Here is a 15,859-nt window from a genome sequence, read left to right as displayed (position 1 = left end):
CCCATCAGTGCCGCCTTATCAGTGCTTATCTGTGCAGCCTATCCATGCCCATCAGTGCAGCCTATCAGTGCCCATAAGTGCTGCCTCATCAGCACACATCAATGAAGGATAAAAATTACCTGTTTTCAAAATTTTATAGCAAACTATGAAACGTTTTTTTTTTAATTCGGTATTTTATAATTTTTGTAGCAAAAAATAAAAAACCCAGCAGTGATTAAATACCACCAAAACAAAGCTCTGCTTGTGTGAAAAATATGATAACAATTTCATAAGGGTACAGTGTTGCATGATCGTGCAATTGTCATTAAAGTGCGAGAGCACTGAAAGCTGAAAATTTACCTGGGCAGGAAGGGGGTTTAAGTGCCCAGTAAGCAAGTAGTTACGTTTATGCTGCCTACCAAATTTTTTTTTCTCTTTTTTGGTTATTTATTTTTGCATTGCGCTCTTTGGATTTGCTATGCTTTTATATTTTTTCTTGTTCTATTACAAAAATTGTATGAGGCTTTTGTATACTGTTTACCTTGCTGACTTGAGACTATGGATGCCTAGTCTTTTAGTGCCTTTATATTCGAAGCCTCAACTATTGTATGTGGTTTTCTTTTTTAAAACCCTAATAAAAAGCATTTGTAATAAATATTCAGGCTGTCTATTTGACTCTCCCAACCCACTACATTCCAGGATTCCTCCAAAAGGGAGAAGCATTCAAACCTGTCAAACCAGTGAAACCCAGAACAGCACAAAATAATCACAAGCTGCTCCACTGATTACAGGAGAGCTAAGATAACTAAATTTACCTGGCCTAGCAGCCTATCTAGGAGGGTGCTACATACACAATCAATAATGTATTAACACAGCCAGAAACATGTGTGCAGATACACAATCAGTACCATGCTGACACAAACAGAAATATTTTCGCAGAGATGCAATCAAAACTGTACTGACAAAATCAGAAAAGTCCATAGAGACAGAATCAATACAACACCAACACAGCCAGAAACATGTCTGCAGAGACCAAATCAGTACGGCACAGTCACAACCACAAACACATCAACAGAGACAGAATCAATACCCACTGACTAGTCAGCAGAGAATGAATCATTATTAAGATTGTTATTAAATGCTTTTATTAGATGGCTTGCTACACAGAGACACTGTACCAAGTTAATCCAAGGGACTGGTAACCATGGGATTGCTGTGATTGGGCATCACAGCAATCACATGGTAGAGTTCACAGTCTTGATCCCTCCCCTTCCACTTACAACAGGTGAAGGAGATAGATCAAGTACCTGTGACTGGGGACAGAATGAATAGATCATCAGCTGCAGACTGATTAATTCTCTTCAGTAAAACAGGAATCAATTTCTTTAACCCTTTCATGTCCCCCTCCTCTCCTACACATACTCATACCTCCCAACATTTTGAGATGGGAATGAGGGACACCTACTAGCAAATGTATGTAGGCATAGGACACACCTCCTGCCACATTCTCTTAAAGGAGAATTAACCATAAAAAAGGGTTAATTAAATCCACAAGGGCTTTTTTTTACCACTACTATGCCTTTATATTGGCTTTAAAAATTTAAAAAATGCTGCAATTTAGAATATGGATGAAAGGTTTAGCACTGTAAAACACTTTTTGATAAAAAGTGCATTTTATATACAGCTTTTTAGATCAGACCAAAATAAGGGACAATTGAGGGGGAAAGAGGAACAGAGGGACATTGCTCCAAATCAGGGACAGTCCCTCCAAATCAGGGACAGTTTGGAGCTATGCTATCTCCATGTTGTGTGCGTGTGACCCATATACTAACCCTTTTACCTCCCTTGTCCTGCACTTCTGAACAATAACTCCATTAATCTCCATCCTGCCACTGTATGTGACCAGTACATTAACCACTTTACCTCCTCCTTCCTCTTCTCATGACCTCTACATTCATGTGTCTAGTTCACCATTACCAAGCTCCATGTTTAACTTCTCAGTACTGGCATGTTTCTTCATTTTCAGAAAATTGTGGCAAAAAAATGAGATCACCTTGAGGAGTCTACTTTCCACAAAAGGGTCTTTTGGGAGTGTTTGTGCTATTCTGGCATTTTTATTTTAACAGAAAATAAGGGGAATTGTATTTTTGTTGGCCTTTTTTTTCCTTTTTTACAAGAAAAAATAAAAATACCAATAAAAGAAAGCTCCGTCTGTCTTAAAAAAATTATATAAAACTCATTTGGATACAGTGTTGCTTGACAGAGTAATTGTCAGTCAAAGTACCCCAGTGCTGAAAACTGAGAAATTGCCTGGATAAAGAGGTAATACAGGCTGGTATTTAAGAGGTTAAACAAAAGTATCTTTAGTATGTTGCATGTGGACTAATTATCTTTTGCTTTTGTTTGCTACAGCCCTACCACCACCACCCATAGTTTCACTGGAGCCATCACAAGATATGTATATGGCTGGGCAGCCTGTTGGTATGACATGCTTTACCTTCAGAGGCCGTGAACAAAAGATACTCAGATTTTACAAGAATGGGCAGAAAATCTTTTCATTGGAGTCCTGCACAGGAAATGCAACCTTACACATAGATACCTCTCTACCAGGGTCAAGTGGGAACTATAGCTGTGATTATCAGACAAAGAGGCGTGGAAACTGGATTAGTTCTATCACACGTACTGCGTTTGTCAACATATCAGGCAAGTTTCTGTGATATTAGATAAATATACATTTTTTTACATATTATACACATTAAAGTGGTTGTAAACCTTAGTCATGGAATTTGAGCAAAGCACATATACATAGCGTTTACTTATCTGTCTCTCTCCAAAGCACTAAAACCGGGCACAAACAGGCCAAAAGTCGGGAGACATTTGCCGGTTCAAAATAAAAAGTCCGACATTCGTCCCGTGTCTATGTCGGTCTGTTCGATAGAAGCTGGCCGTCTGGCCGGCTTCTGTCATACAAGCATGCTGGAAAACCAGCAGCCGACCGACTCCCGATCAGCGCTCTCCGCCAATGGCGGAGAGCGCTGATTGAAGTGTTCTGGTGGGGAGGCTGTCCCCCTGTCAGAACACAACAGCTCAGCGGGGGAGATCGCTGTACTAACATTGCATAGTTAGTATAGCGGCTTCGGCCGGAGCTGACATTTTTTTTTCGTTCAACCCCCTGTGCTGAAAGGAAAAAAAAAAAAAATGTGTAACAGGCTTTAGTGTAGTTTCTCTCTGGTGCCTTCTTCCTCTGTTATCAGTATGAGTCACTTCTGAGAAGTTTTCTCGACACATGAGATACAATTTGTGTCAGGAGGGAGGGGGAGAGCTCAGCACAGAGCTTGTCTATTCACAACACAGTTCTTCTGCTGTGTGGAGGGGGGGTGTGTTCCTTTCCTCCAATCAGCTCTCATGCACTGTAACTGCAGCCTCTCCGCCCCTCCTCTGAGCTGCTGACAGATGAAGAAAGATTTTTAACATGATCTGCACTTTTGAAAGGGTGTAGAGAGGAGAAGACAGCAGATATACATGTAAAACCTATGTAGGAAGATTTGTTTCATCTCTGTGTATCATCTGAGGCTGTTCACTTCACTGGGTTATTGTGAGGATTTACATCTACTTTAAGTTACATATTGCAGATATTATTTTCTTCTTTCAACATCTTGCTAAATTCCCTATAGCAGTTTTACAGCTGTGTGCAGGATCACGTCTGGGTAGCAGGCACGAATGCTCGCTGCCAGCGGCTTGCTCCTGCTGTGATTACACACAACGGTAGCCGATCGGCGGGTAGTGCAGACTCGATGCCCGCCAGCACCCGCTGATCATCCTGCAAAGAGATAGGGCGGCGATCTGACTATGTAAAAAAGCTGATTGCTGTTCTGACAGGAAGGAAGGCATAGATCATATGTCTCTGCAATGCAGGGACAAGGATCCATGTTTTCCCCTAGTAAAAGCATCTTCCACACTGTAGTAAAACACAGGCTAAGCACACAGGTATCCCTTTGATCGCCCCTGATGTTAACCATAACCTTCCCAGCCAGTGTCATTAGTACAGTAATGCCCTGTACACATGATCGCACATTCTGACAACAAAATCCATCAGATTTTTTCCGACGGATGTTGGCTTAAACTTGTCTTGCATACACATGGTCACATAAAGTTGGTTGGAAATTCCGAACATCAAGAACGCGGTGACTTACAACACGTTACGACGAGCCGAGAAAAATGAAGTTCAATAGCCAGTGCTGCTCTTCTGCTTGATACCGAGCATGCATGGCACTTTGTGTGTCGGAATTGTCTACACACGATCGGAATTTACGCAAACGGATTTTGTTGTCGGAAAATTTTTGAGCCAGCTCTCAAACTTTGTGTGTCGGAAATTCCGATAGAAAAAGTCCGATGGAGCCCACGCACGGTCGGATTTTCCGACAACAAGCTCTGATAGCACATTTTCCGTCTGAAAGTCTGATCGTGTGTACAGGGCATCACAGTGCATATTTTTTTAGCACTGATCATTGTTTTAGTGTCACTGGTCCCCAAAAAGTGTCAGTTAGTGTTAGAATGTCCGCCGCAATATTGCAGTCGGGCTATTAGTCGCTGATCACCACCAATACTAGTAAAAAAATTAAATCAAGATATCCCAAAGTTTGTAGACGGTATACAGTGGGACAAAAAAGTATTTAGTCAGCCACCAATTGTGCAAGTTCTCCCACTTAAAAAGATGAGAGAGGCCTGTAATTGTCATCATAGGTATACCTCAACTATCAGAGACAAAATGTGGAAACAAATCCAGACAATCACATTGTCTGATTTGGAAAGAATATTTGCAAATTATGGTGGAAAATAAGAATTTTGTCAATATCAAAAGTTCATCTCAATACTTTGTTATATATCCTTTGTTGGCAATGACAGAGGTCAAACGTTTTCTGTAAGTCTTCACAAGGTTGTCACACACTGTTGCTGGTATGTTGGCCCATTCCTCCATGCAGATCTCCTCTAGAGCAGTGATGTTTTGGGGCTGTCGCTGGGCAACACGGACTTTCAACTCCCTCCAAAGGTTTTCTATGGGGTTGCGATCTGGAGACTGGCTAGGCCACTCCAGGACCTTGAAAGACCCAGCCACGTTTCATCTTCAATGCCCTTGCTGATGGGAGAAGGTTTGCACTCAAAATCTCACGATACATGGCCCCTTTCATTCTTTCATGTACATGGATCAGTTGTCCTGTTCCCTTTGCAGAGAAACAGCCCCAAAGCATGATGTTGCCACCCCCATGCTTCATAGTAGGTATTGTGCTCTTTGGTTGCAACTCAGCATTCTCTCTCCTCCAAACACGACGAGTTGTGTTTCTACCAAACAGTTCTACTTTGGTTTCATCTGACCATATGACATTCTCCCAATACTCTTCTGGATCATCCAAATGCTCTCTAGCAAACCTCAGATGGGCCCGGACATGTACTGGCTTAAGCAGGGGGACACGTCTGGCACTGCAGGATCTGAGTCCCTGGCGGCGTAGTGTGTTACTGATGGTAGCCTTTGTTACGTTGGTCCCAGCTCTCTGCAGATCATTCACTAGGTCCCCCCGTGTGGTTCTGGGATTTTTGCTCACTGTTCTTGTGATCATTTTGACCCCACGGGGTGAGATCTTGTGTGAAGCCCCAGATCGAGGGAGATTATCAGTGGTCTTGTATGTCTTCCATTTTCTAATTATTGCTCCCACAGTAGATTTCTTCACACCAAGCTGCTTGCCTATTGCAGATTCAGTCTTCCCAGCTTGGTGCAGGCAGGGCCGGACTTACCATTGGGCTTGACTGGGCTCAAGCCCATGGGTCCTGCCCATTTACGTTTTAAATATCTTCATATATCTTTAGCTAGATCGGATGAAACAGCGGTGACTCACAGCCTTTTTTCCCACTCACTTACGTACTACACACACACACACACAATTTATCTTGCACTTTGTTCAATGAGTTATTTTGCTATATTCTTGCAACTGATTTGTTATGATTGCAACCTTACAAGGTATTTGTTTGTTTTTCAATATGTTTTCCAGGTAAACAAGTGTTTTATTCTCATTCTGACCAAGACATTTGTGCATTGCAATAAACACATGATCTCTTCACATGTTTTTCAAGCTTCAATCAGTGGTCATATAAATAGATTATTACGTTTTTTTTTTTTGAACATGTAACACTGTCTACGGTACCAGTCAACATTTTGTTCTATTTAAAGTAATGTATAGAAGGTAGGGCCCGAAAGTGACTCAAGCCCAGGGGCCCCCACCACCCTAAGTCCTGCCCTGGGTGCAGGTCTACAATTTTGTTTCTGGTGTCCTTCGACAGCTCTTTGGTTTTCACCATAGTGGAGTTTGGAGTGTGACTGTTTGAGGTTGTGGACAGGTGTCTTTTATACTGATAACAAGTTCAAACAGGTGCCATTAATACAGGTAATGAGTGGAGGACAGAGTGAGAGCCAGAAATCTTGCTTGTTTGTAGGTTACCAAATACTTATTTTCCACCATAATTTGCAAATAAATTCTTTCAAAAATCAGACAATGTGATTGTCTGGATTTGTTTCCACATTTTGTCTCTCATAGTTGAGGTATACCTATGATGACAATTACAGGCCTCTCCCATGACTAGGGCAGTCAGATAACTCACTACCCCAAACCACACATGTATACTGACTTACCATTATTAAAAATGATGACACTGACACCTGCTGGATGTAAATGGCCTGCTCGGCCTTTTATTAACAAAAAACCAAATAAAATAAATTATTATTCAAAAATTATTCCAGCTCCAATCCCACACCTTGGTTGCAGGTCCCTGACGACCCCATCTTCAACTTTTTGGTCTGTAATACTTCTTAGTTAGCATCTGTCCCCAGCCGCCAAAATTGCCTCGAGGACCTCTAACTTACCACAGACCCCCAACAACTTATTATCCGGTAGTCTAAACTTAAACCAGACTAACCGGCAAGACTCCATACCTGAGAATGGGTCCCCATTTTCTCAATACCTCATGTATTTTTAAACTTATCGCCAAGGACCCAACCGCCATACCCTTTTCCTTTCAGCCTCTCCAATACCAGGAAACCTCTTTTATCAGGGCGGGAGGGAGGGAACTTTCCAACCTGCTTCTTCCTTCAAATGCTGACCTCTGATCTCACCTCCTGGACTTTGCTTACCACTCCTCCCCCACTTGTCTTATCCTCCAATCCGGTAAGACTAATACTTTCTCAAACACCCCTCCTTTATTTAACCCTTTTCTCTCCTTAAGTTACTTACACCCTGTCATGTATGTCCTGCGCCTACATTTGCAATTTTGGCTACATACATGTCTTGACTAGGGCAGTCAAATAACTCACTACCCCAAACCACACATGTATACAGACTTATTATTATTAAAAATGATGACACTGACACTTGCTGGATGTAAATGGCCTGCTCTGCCTTTTATTAACAAAAAAACAAATAAAATAACTTATTATTCAAAAATTATTCCAGCTCCAATCCCACTCTTTGGTTGCAGGTCCCTGACGGCCCCATCTTCAACTTTTTGGTCTGTAATACTTCTTAGTTAGCATCTGTCCCCAGCCGCCAAAATTGCCTCGAGGACCACTAACTTACCACAGACCCCAACAACTTATTACCCGGTAGTCTAAACTTAAACCAGACTAACCGGCAAGACTCCATACCTGAGAATGGGTCCCCATTCTCTCAATACCTGATGTATTTTAAACTTATCGCCAAGGACCCAATCGCCACTGCGGCACCAGTGTAACACCTTACACTTGTGCCTGCCGCCACACCAGCAATGCTCTACGAATGCTATCTTCCAAACCCAGCGCCCAGAGGTCAATCCCGACTGGGTTGAGATGTACCCCATCCCCTTGCAAGTACCTCCAGGTGTCCACCTCCAACTACAGGTGTCTTACCACCACCCCACCATTACGGGCGACAAACCTGCCCACCTCCTTGTTGGCCTTTATACAAGTCTTAATCATTTTTTCAATGGACTGTGCCCCCCTCCAAGCCAAACGTGCTACAATGTCCGACCAGACTACGATCATGTCAGGGAAGGAGGTCCTCAACCTAAGAAAATCCCACTTAATGTCTTTTATGACCTGTCTCATGGGTCTAATGGATAGATCATTGCCCCCCATGTGGAGGACCAAAATATCTGGAGGCTGGTCCAGCCGTGCGAAGCGATGTACCTCGGGGACCACCTTATGCCACATCATACCTGGCATCCCAATCCACCTGATCCTGCCTTCCTCTCTAGCCAGCCTTAAATGTCTCCCTTCTGGTCTAACATCCGCCCTTTTTGCCCCCCAAAAAAACATATGAGTGTCCCATTATCCAGATGAGACATCGTAGAGGATCTGAAAAGACACAACAAAGACATACCAGCCAGAGACCAACAAACGAACATAAAACATGTAACATTCAGGGTGATAAACAAATTATAACAAATGTGGTCGAACATACAACTGATATCTAGTGGATTCCCACCTACCATTCTTTTTTATGGCCTCCACAGGAAGTTCCCACCTGGACCCCTCAGTGGCCGCCCCGATGCGAAATGAATGAGCTGCAAAATCCCCAGGGCTAAGACCTGCTGCCAGTAGACATTTTCGGAAAACTGCCGTAAATTGAAACCTTGACAAACATGATCCTTCAAGGTGCACTAACAACGCCCCATCCCCTTGTGGGCGAAGAGCCATGAGCCGCTCTAACGCTGCCACTGGACAGAATTTTGTGCAATTTCCCCTGAATAATTCCACTACAACCCCTCTTTCGAGCTGATCCGTTTTTGATCGCTTTATCAAAATCTTTACTGACTCTCCCGAACACTGTACATCTCCAAGCCGTAAACCCCCCACTACCTGTTTGGAGGGTGAAACCAGCTCCCCGATTCTAAAGGCTCCAAAGAAGGGCAGTACGAAAGCCGCCTGGAAAAGTACCCGCTCATATTCCGATGAACAGACTTCTTCCAGCTTCTCCAGAATTATTCCCAACACCTCAAAAGACACCGGGCGTCTGGAATCCTTACCTGGTATCCCCGCAACGCCCGACGGACCACAAAAGATTTTGTAAAGTCTCTGTAACCTGCCAACTGAAACAAAAAGGCCAAAGCCGACATCTTTTTTCCTATCGCCGCCCCTGAAACACAGTTCGAATAGTTACTACATATAAACCACAAAACCCATGCTTGTATATCCTCAGAATCCTCCGACCCTCCTACCTCCTCAAGCAGCACAAAACATTCCTGCCACACTTTTGAATACACCTTCCAAGATCCAGCGCTGAGAGACTGCCTGATCAATCCAGCGGCGACTCAAGTGCAATGTTCCATAAACCTGGCGGACAAGGCTCCCCTGCGAGATCCGCCTCCGGTGCCAGCGTAGGAAATTCCTCCCACTGGAGATAAAGCATCCGCTAACTTGTTATCCACCCCAGGAATGTGAACTGCGTATATAAAAGCATTAAGCCTTAAACAATTAAGCACCAAGTGACGCAACAACCTTATCATGGGGGGGGAGGAAGCTGTGATGTTATTAATCGCCGACACCACCCTCATGTTATCGCAATTAAAACGCACTTTTTTGTTCCTCAATACCTCTCCCCAAGTTTCTACCGACAAAACAATAGAAATTCTTCAGGAACCCGGCCTCCCACCAAGTCGCAGGCCATGGCTCTGCACTCCATCGCCCTTGACAGTAAGCACCATATCCCACGGACCCAGCCGCGTCCGTGAGCAAGACCAAATCAGCATTGCCGACTGTCCCCACCTGCCACTATGAATGACCATTGAAAGATTCTAGAAATGCATCCCAAAACTTCAAATCATCCCGCAATTCCTTGTTCAGGTGTACGAAGTGATTGGGTACCCATACCCCAGATGTTGCTGCCGACAGCAGTCGGCAAAAAATGCAACCCATGGGAATAATCCTGCAGGCAAAATTCAATTTACGTAATAACGATTGCAGCTCCTTCAATCGTATCTTATTCCTGCCACTCGCCATACTCACCTCCCTCCGCAGTGCCACCAACTTTTTCTCTGGTAACCTACATTCCATGGTCACAGAATCAATAGTGATTCCCAGAAAAACCAACTCCGAGGTTGGTCCTTCTGTTTTGTTGGCCGCCAATGGAATCCCGAACCTCTCAGCCAGGTGTTGAACCGTCCCCAGAAAAACCCCACAACAGCAGGACTCCGGAGGGCCAATGCATAGGAAGTCGTCCAAGTAATGGATCACCGAGTTAAGCCCAGCAACTTGCCTAACTGCCCACTCGAAAAACGAACTAAAGGCCTCAAACAGGGCACAGGACATTGAACAACCCATTGGAAGGCAACGATCTATAAAATAAGACCCCTGCCAACAATACCCTAACAAGTGACAACTTTGGGGATGCACCGGTAGTAGCCGAAACACCAATTCCACATCAGTTATTGCCATCAGGGCCACTTTCCCATATTTTCTAACCCATGAGATTGCCACATCGAATGATGTATAGGTAACTATTAGACCTGGCAATGGTGGGCCAGGAAATGGGCCGGCCATCCGGCCTAATGCCACTTCCTTGAACAATTTGGCCGACACCACCTCGTGATGAAGGAGTGCTGACCTCAAATTTTCCGATACAGGATGAACTTCCCGCATTGTGCTCGGAATTCTAAAACCCTCCCTAAAACCCGCTTCTAACAACCTGCTGTTGCTCTATCAGGATACCTACTTAGAAAAGGCAACATCCTTTCCAGTCTCACCAGTGTCATCCCTTTTTCCAGCGACGTCCCCTGACTTACCTTTTCCTTGTTTGAAACAGCGCATGAGGGGGTGTGCACCACTGCACCCGGAGCATTCGTGTTTGTAGCGTCACGAGCTGCCAAACCGGCACGTCCCCTCATTAAACTGCCAACACACCCCTTTCTTTCTAGGGTCCGGTGATCCTGCGGAGGAAGCGCCGCCGCCCCCCCCCCCGGAAAAAACTGACTCGTGGCCCTGGAAGAAGTCATCAACTTCATCCAGAGGCTAATATCCTTGTGGTCCCACCTAATAGAGGGACGAATGGCCTTCCACTGACGAAATTGTTCGTCATACCGAAGCCATGCTAAACCTCCGTACACACTATGCGCCTCACTAATGGTCTCTAGGTAGCAAAACAAAGCCGAGGCTTTTTTCCCAATCACGCTCGCAAATATCGCAAACGCCTGCAACCAGTTTGCAAAGTCTGCGGAATAAGTCTGTACCTCCTCTTTTCTTCTTCTTCCTTCTTGCTCTCGTCCGGCTTTACCCGACCTAGATTGAATTTTTCCAATGGGAGCAGAGAAAATATCTCCACAAACTCGTCTTTCCATATTTTTTCACGCACGTCTTGCTTCAAATGAGCCCCTAGGGGTCCCTCGAAGTACACGTATACTTCGCACTTCACTGCATCTGCCAAACGTACCTTTTCCGCGTCCTTGTCCTTCTGTGGCACTACCGCCACCAAACCCTGGACCTCCTTTTCCGTTTGTGTCCCGGCCACCACCCCTACCTTCTGCAGGGAGGGGGCTCCCTAACCCCTGTGGGGGGCGCTGCCCATGGCTTAACTGGTGCCGAGTCCTACGATTACCTGCTCTCCAAGCGGCGAAGCATCTCCCGCAAGGATTCCCAAATACCTTCCTCCCTGCTTCCCCCCGAATGACCCTGGACATTGCTACCCCCCCCCCCCACTATGCACTGAAGACATGACAGAAGAAGACACAGGTACATTAACCTTACCATGCTGCACTGGGCGACAAGACCTTCCACCTGTCGGTCCCGACACCACCACCGCCTCCTGGGGTGGGGGTCCTCCGTCAGCTCACCGTCTTCACTGCTGCTGTAGGAGGCTGCTGCTTGTTCCAGTAACCGATGTCGCTCTGCCTCTGCTCTCTCCCTCCCTTCCGGTGCAGCATGAATGACTGGCGGTGTAAAACTGACTGCTCCCTGAGGGCTTCGTCCATCAAGGCTGCATCCCTCCTCGATGACATCATCAAGCTGCGCTGCCAACGCGGCCAGCGCGCAGGCATCTCTCTGGCCAACCCTCCCAGGCCCTGACTGTGACCTGGTGGCGGGGCCTCCCGACTGACGTGTACTGTAGGCCGCAGAGCCTCTACCACGAGGCAAGATGGCGCCCCCCTGGGCGAGCCGCCGCCGAGGATACAGTTCTCCTGTGCCAAGCCGCCCCCCTGACTGGAGCATCGCCAGAGGCGGCGGCTGTATGAACTTGAGCCTGCATCACGATGGAGGGGACCGGCCTAGGAACCAGGTGAGAGCCCCCCCTTCTTGGACTTTGCCGCGGACGGGGATTTCTCCCAGGCCCCTGCCAGCGATGAGGGGGTCTGCTTAGCAGGGGGGCCTGAAGGGGCCCAGCTGGGACTCCCAAGCCGGCGTTGAGTCCTGGGGGTGTTGTCAGGGCTAAGGTGCTCCGGAGGCCTGGAACTCCTAGCCCGTGTGGAAGCAGGCCCCGGTGTAGGGGGGCCCTGCGTCACCCCCTGCAGAGATGCCGCAATCTGGCTCTGTAGCCATTCAGTGCCATGGATCTCTGCTGCAGCCCTAAGCTGCCCTAATAGCTGCTCTAACTCACTCATTTTTTGTTGTCTCCCGCAGCCCTGAACTTTCCAACCTGCTTCTTCCTTCAACTGCTGACCTCTGATCTCACCTCCTGGACTTTTCTTACCACTCCTCCCCCACTCGTCTTATCCTCCAATCCGGTAAGACTAATACTTTCTCAAACACCCCTCCTTTATTTAACCCTTTTTTCTCCTTAAGTTACTTACACCCTGTCATGTATGCCCTGCGCCTACATTTGCAATTTTGGCTACATACATGTCTTGACTAGGGCAGTCACATAACTCACTACCCCAAACCACACATGTATACAGACTTATTATTATTAAAAATGATGACACTGACACCTGCTGGATGTAAATGGCCTGCTCTGCCTTTTATTAACAAAAAAACAAATAAAATAACTTATTATTCAAAAATTATTCCAGCTCCAATCCCACTCTTTGGTTGCAGGTCCCTGACGGCCCCATCTTCAACTTTTTGGTCTGTAATACTTCTTAGTTAGCATCTGTCCCCAGCCGCCAAAATTGCCTCGAGGACCACTAACTTACCACAGACCCCCAACAACTTATTACCCGGTAGTCTAAACTTAAACCAGACTAACCGGCAAGACTCCATACCTTAAAGGTGCCTTTGACAACGTCGATGACGAAACGCGTAAGGCGGAGCTACGCACTGACGTCACACGCGGAAGTAGGAGAGTGTGGAACGCAGCTAAGGCGCACGCCGCGCAGCTGATGGTTCTACACACACTGCACTCTCCATACGAATTAAGCACACACGCTGTGTGACTATTTGGTCTTTTTAATTCCTATTTTAGTAACTTTTTAGTTGCCTATTTTTGTGCTGTTATGATAGCCAATAAACTATTTAAAATGTATCACACTATGGAGCCCTGTTTCTTCTATATGAGGACACATTGAAGGATACTTCTCAGCTGGAACGGTGGACCCTGAGGACCCATACACATCACACTGCTGGTTGCTACTACACGCCTACTACCCCTGCAGGGGTGCAGGGAGCTGGTGAGTGGGGATCTTTGAGGGGGAGCACCGCAAGTCACCGGATTTGATCAGCTGGTTATCACGAAAGTCACTTACCACAGACGTCTTTACTTTTTGATACTGGACTTTGATACATTAATTTAAATTTATTTAATATACTTTTCACTTATTTTATTTCACACCTGGTTATTTAATCTAATGTGCAGTCCTACAATATATGCCTAATGGTGGGATCATCTAACTCACCTCTTATAAAAGCACATTTGGACATTATTGGAGACTAATATAGGTTTCAATCCGTGGTGTTTTATAACTATTTTTCAGTTTTTATTTTATTTTTTGGAATGTCATAATTCTTACAAAATGTCACTTTATTAATCTATGTTGATTAGTCACACGGTGTATACCTGCATATTAGGTATAAGACTCACCTGGTAGCACAGTCCATTTAGGTAACACTTGCTTTGTGGAAATTGATCCTCTATGGGGACTTTAAGAGGGAACACCTACTTATAGGTCATAAGAAGTATAGAGAGTATAGGGATTGTATGAAAAAGTGTTTAATAAACATGTAGATCTTACAGTAGATCTGTAGTACAGGGGGTAAATGTGCAGCAAACGTGATACATACAGAAATTGGCAATACAGAACATATATGGATTAATTCACAATCCTAGAACTCCAATACATATAAAGTACATATGCGGGGAGTACCCGACGCGTTTCGAGCTATGCTCTTCCTCAGGGGTATCAGATTGGAATCAGCAGACAGACAGATGTGTCTATAAATTAAAAACAGTAATAATAATCATAAACCAATTGTAAGGGAAATGTAATTGGTATACATATATCATAAAACATATAAACAATATGAGGAAAGAAGTAAAAAATAATAATGGTAGAAGATGCGAGTATACAATATCTGTAAGGAGACACAGTAAATACTGACCATGTAGTATTGCTAAGGAGGCATGTATCTAATGCTGCATCCATAAAAAAGGAAAGAAGGGGGGGGACGTGACACCATTGGACGTAGGTCCCGCTCCTGGTCCACAAAACCGCGAGGCCTGTATACCCACCCGAGGCACGAAAGCCCGGGAACGCAATCCCCAACAAAGGGCGTCAAAAACACCACCAAAGTAGAAAGGTCCTGGGAGGGCTCCAGTCTGTGAGGAGCAAAAAATGAAAGAGGGGTAGAGTAAATGAAGAGGCAAGAGGTGGTAATGGAGGGGAGCAATATTTGGGGTTCAGTGAGGCCCCTGGGGGGAGAGTGTCCCACTAATAGGGGGGACAGCCAGACGAAGTTAGGATGACATACCTAAGGTGGGCCCATCAAATGTTTGAGGATGGAGGGTTGGAGGAGGTATAGATGACGGACGTCAGGGCCCAAGTCCTAATGGATGTACTATCCCAAAAGCTTAGATGTTGTCTGCCGGGGGTAATAATGTAGTACTAGGCCCGCAGATGTATTGATATATTGAAAATGGGGCCCGGCCCAGAAAGGCCGGCAGAGTCCAGTCTGGAAAAAATTGCAGAAGGAACGGTAAGTAAGAAAGGAAGTTGTGGCCCAAGGTAGTGTGCGTCCAAGGTATGGCTGACTTACCTAGTGGGGACCCCCGTGCAGGATAGTGTGTCCGGAGATGGCGTTCTGACAGTGCAGGACGCCGTAGTGGTCATAGAATCGCAGCCTCTTCAAATAGTGAGGCCGCGTCCGCAATTGGTTGCGGGCGCGACCAATAGGTGGAAAGGTGGACGCCCCCCGAGCCTGAGGCGCGCGCACCGGCCCCATTGGACACCGCCGCTAATACATGTGGGCGGTGACACGTACCCCAGGCGTGATGACGTGTACTGCATGGGGCGGAGCCAAGGCCCGCGCCAAAGGCCCGCGGCGCGGGAGTCGGGAGACGCCGAACCCGAAAACAGGTCAGGCGTCTCCTGGTTACAAAGAACGCCACCCGCAGCAAACATGGTTGCGTCGGGTGGCCCCCCCCGCGCCGAGTGGGGAGAGAAAACCAGGCGCCATGTCCCGAAGCGGGGCGGCCCCGCAGCGTGAGGAGGAGGGGCAGGACACGCCCAACGGTGGGTGGATGTCAGGGAATGTAAACAGGAAATTACACAGGCAAGAAAGGGGGAAAACAGAATACAATATCAATGAGAGAAAATGATCAGGATGAGAACGTAGATCCAAGGGAAAACAGTAAACCATGATATTGCATAAAATATGTATAATAAAGTATATCCCAATGGATCTTTGGGGCACATCTGCAAATTGAAAAATCTTATT

The 15,859-nt window shown here is 45.9% G+C and overlaps 1 protein-coding gene across 1 annotated transcript in view; it reads left to right on the top strand.

Moving 5' to 3' along the window:
• The window catches only part of LOC141145209 (uncharacterized), a 140,363-nt gene that overhangs the window by 41,689 nt on the left and 82,815 nt on the right, over positions 1-15,859 (top strand). The window contains exon 5 of the mRNA XM_073631705.1: positions 2,392-2,682. Within this exon, the coding sequence (XP_073487806.1) occupies positions 2,392-2,682 (291 nt within the window). The remainder of the gene's footprint in view (positions 1-2,391; positions 2,683-15,859) is intronic.

This window comes from Aquarana catesbeiana, linkage group LG01 (assembly GCF_042186555.1).
Source record: "Aquarana catesbeiana isolate 2022-GZ linkage group LG01, ASM4218655v1, whole genome shotgun sequence".
Lineage (NCBI taxonomy): Eukaryota > Metazoa > Chordata > Amphibia > Anura > Ranidae > Aquarana > Aquarana catesbeiana.
Note: the sequence above shows the minus strand (reverse complement) of the source record. Positions and strands in the feature narration are given on the sequence as shown.